The 3,457-nt window shown below is 33.9% G+C and overlaps 1 protein-coding gene across 1 annotated transcript; it reads left to right on the top strand.

Moving 5' to 3' along the window:
* Window positions 1-1,825: 1,825 nt before the first annotated feature.
* LOC104227941 (uncharacterized) lies at window positions 1,826-2,631 on the top strand. The gene is made up of 3 exons (XM_009780324.2): window positions 1,826-1,989; window positions 2,089-2,150; window positions 2,259-2,631. The coding sequence occupies exons 1-3, from the start codon at window positions 1,923-1,925 to the stop codon at window positions 2,403-2,405; spliced, it is 276 nt and encodes a 91-aa protein (XP_009778626.1). The 5' UTR covers window positions 1,826-1,922; the 3' UTR covers window positions 2,406-2,631.
* Window positions 2,632-3,457: the final 826 nt, after the last annotated feature.

Genomic DNA, 3,457 nt, shown 5'->3' with positions numbered 1-3,457 from the left:
TATGCATAAATGTATTCATATGTTTTTTTTTAATTAATATAATTTATGTATTCAGATGTATTATATAATTTTCTCTGAAGATTGCTATGTTTTTGGGGTATTTTTCGGTTGAGAATCTTTTTTATAACTGAAAGTAGAAAATTTGTGTGTTACAATTGAGTTTGTTGAGTTATATTAGGAGTCTACTATGTTAATTGATTCACTTCCCGTTTTAAAAATAGTGTAATCCCCTATTTCACGCCGTGAATACAGTTAAATATACAATAATCTGTCCAGCTGTAATCCCATGTTTCACTCCATGAATACAGTCGAATATCCTCGAATACAATAACTGATTAGCTGGACTTTCCTGATTCACGCCTATTTTTGCTACCGTATTCATGAATACAATAGTTTAAATACATCAAATACATCTTATAACCACAAACAAGGTATCTATAATCCGTAATATAGCAAATTGTATCTATAGATGGCTAATTACTACTAAAAGATAGTGCTTTATGAAAATTTCTGAAAAGAAAAAACACTTTTGATCAAAGGTAACCAGAAAAAGCTTAGCGAAACCGGCTATAATTTTAGAGCTTTTAAAACGGGCTGGCTCAGCCGAGTTCACCCTTAACAGGTATAGAATTCCACAGCCCAAATAATTAAAAAGGGTTGTTAGTCCAGGTGAGTTTAAATTTTGAATCCGCAAACTCAAGAACTTCAGAATTTCAGACAAACCCCACCTTGATATAAAGTATTTTGGCCCCTCAAATATATGAAAAGACGTAAAGGGTTAATTAACTAGGTTATGATTTTGTTTCCCAAAAGCTCAGTGTTTGTGCGTTAAATTTAAACTGCCTCGAATATGCTTGTAAACCATGAAGGAGTAATGTCTTTAAAAGTAAAATGATGGAAACTGATTGAGAATGAAATGAAAGTTTTGGTGATAATGCATTAACAGGAATAGTGGATTCTTACCAGAACATAAATATTCATCTACTTGATGTGAAAGTGACAACCCATCAAATAACATATTTGGATAAATTTATAAGCCTAACATCTGGCTAGTAACAAAGACTGAATAAAAAAATTAAGGCCTGGAAAGTTCGAACTGTTGTTAGATAATTTTCTTGTATGATGCATGGGATTCATAAACAATTACTTGTTTATATTTTGGTGATTGTTAAGAATCTTTTCTCTCGATTCTGTATATCAAAAAAACCCTATTCAATATATGTTCCACTAAGGCATCACTAAAAATTAGTAGTAGCAAGTATAGGTAGAGTTAGGATTTAAAGTTTATGGGTTTAGGAATTTAATTTGTTTAAGTTATTAAATTTTGAATTAATAAATTATATATATTCGTTAAATTTCTTAAAACAAATATATGAACTAGACAAAACTATAAGGTTCAGCCGAATCCGTAAGTCACCTTCTTGCTCCTTCCCTAGTATCAAGTAGTGTTATTGAGACACATCATTATTTTGTCACCTTCCACTAAAATAGTGTGCTCCTATTTTGTTCCCCATTTTGACTTAATAAATTTCCTCATCATAGTTTCCACTTAAACCCCAAAAGGCAAATGCCCCCATTTTTTGGCTTTTTAGGTTTTCATATCACATGCAAAAAGTAAATTGGGAGGGAAAAGATATTATGTAAACCGCGTTATATGTACTACTTACTAATTAAATAGTGTTGCATGTCTTCCATGAAATTCAGTTTCTTGATACCTTTTTGACTTTGTGTGAAATTGATTAATGCCGCAACAAAAAAAGAAACCTACAAACTGCCTTTTTTGCCATATTGTGTTTGTGCCCATATATCCGTAATAAGCATGTATAAAATGGAGCAATAGCCAGCCCTGTTGCAGCAAAACCTAGGAATAATTACTATTAGAACTGAGAAACATAGTAAGATTAAGATCAGTTCTTGTAGCCATGGCTGGCCATTTCTTTCATTTATTTGTGGCCTTTCTTTGCTTTTCTCATGCAATCCCAATCACAAGTAAGTTAATCTTTCAACAATCTCCCTTAATCAGCGTAACTTCTTTATTTTATTGATCAATGATTATTTAATATTATGAACCATGATTTTTATTTACAGGGAGCAGAAGTCTGCTAGTGGACATATCTCAAGAACATAAGGTGTTAGAGAATACCCATATGGTACTTAATTCTCTATCTTTTGCCTATAGAAAAGCTCTAATATTTTCCTTTTACATTTGGAATCAGATCAGTCTGATGGAAATTCATTTTTTATTTTAAAATTGATAGGCAATTATGGAGGAGAGGTTGGAAGTAGATGAAACAATAAGAAGAGTACTAGAGGCAGAGGCAGAGGTCAATGACTATCCAGGTTCTGGGGCGAATAATCGCCACATGCCAAGGCCACAACTTGGGAGAAGCTGTGCCGAATGCTAAGATTATACATAAATATATGCATGCATGACTCACTTATTTTAATGCATATATAGGAGTACTGTGTTTAGAAAAGAGATGTAACTAATTAATTAGCACCATTTTCATATTTTCATCATCTTGTGTTATTATGGAGTACATCTTCTGATAGAGGAGTAGCTGAACTATATATTGTGTGTACTTTTACTATGTCCGTAGCTGAGTTATGGCAATTCAAATTTGTTCTTTAGATCTATGGAATGATATTTAAGTTAGAAATATTACAAGTCACTGCTTGTAGATATAAGATATCCTGTTATACAGTGCTCCATTTTATCAAAGTAAAAGTGAATATTAAGCGGATGCCATCATCGTATGAGTGTAGAAAATTTATGCGTCAATATGAGAAGTTTCCGCTCAAAATATGAAGTCACTGTTTTTTATTCTTTAGAAAGAACAATTTAATGAGTTTCCCATACCTATGAAAAGTTAAAGTCTGAAGTCCAGAAAAAAAAATCAGACATGTTAATGAATGGTACAGTTTCTTTTACATTTTTATTTTTCAATCATAATGTTAGTCTTTCCTACTGGTAATGTAAAGGTTAGTAACACCAAAGGATGTGGCGCAGTGGATGGGACTACTCCTCCCTTAACCAGAGGTCTCGGGTTCGAGTCCTGGATATGGAAAAATCCTTGGTAGGGAGCGCTTCCCCCCGAATGGGGCCCTACGCGACGCGAATCCGGATATAGTCGGGCTCCAATGCGCGTACCGAACACCGGGTGGAAACCAAAAAAAATGTAAAGGTTATATGGAAAAATCCTTGGTAGGGAGCGCTTCCCCCCGAATGGGGCCCTACGCGACGCGAATCCGGATATAGTCGGGCTCCAATGCGCGTACCGAACACCGAGTAGAAACCAAAAAAATGTAAAGGTTAGTCAATTTGTGATAATGAATTTTAAATTAAAATATCACTAAGTTTTGTTGTCAATGTACGTGGGCAAGAGAGTGGTGTGAGGGGTTTTTTTGGACTAAAGATTAATAGCCCTTATTACCAAGAAATTACCATCTTTTTCAT

Source organism: Nicotiana sylvestris, chromosome 3 (assembly GCF_000393655.2).
Source record: "Nicotiana sylvestris chromosome 3, ASM39365v2, whole genome shotgun sequence".
Taxonomy (NCBI): Eukaryota; Viridiplantae; Streptophyta; class Magnoliopsida; order Solanales; family Solanaceae; genus Nicotiana; species Nicotiana sylvestris.
The sequence above is the reverse complement of the archived record's forward strand: the minus strand, read 5'-3'. Positions and strand labels throughout refer to the sequence as shown.

What these genes read in the sequence shown, in the direction of transcription:
- LOC104227941 (XM_009780324.2), top strand. Translation starts at nt 1,923, where the DNA reads ATGGCTGGCCATTTCTTTCATTTATTTGTGGCCTTTCTTTGCTTTTCT. An exon ending in TCATGCAATCCCAATCACAA is followed by an intron (nt 1,990 to 2,088) that starts GTAAGTTAATCT and finishes TTTTATTTACAG; the next exon opens with GGAGCAGAAGTCTGCTAGTG. An exon ending in TGTTAGAGAATACCCATATG is followed by an intron (nt 2,151 to 2,258) that starts GTACTTAATTCT and finishes TAAAATTGATAG; the next exon opens with GCAATTATGGAGGAGAGGTT.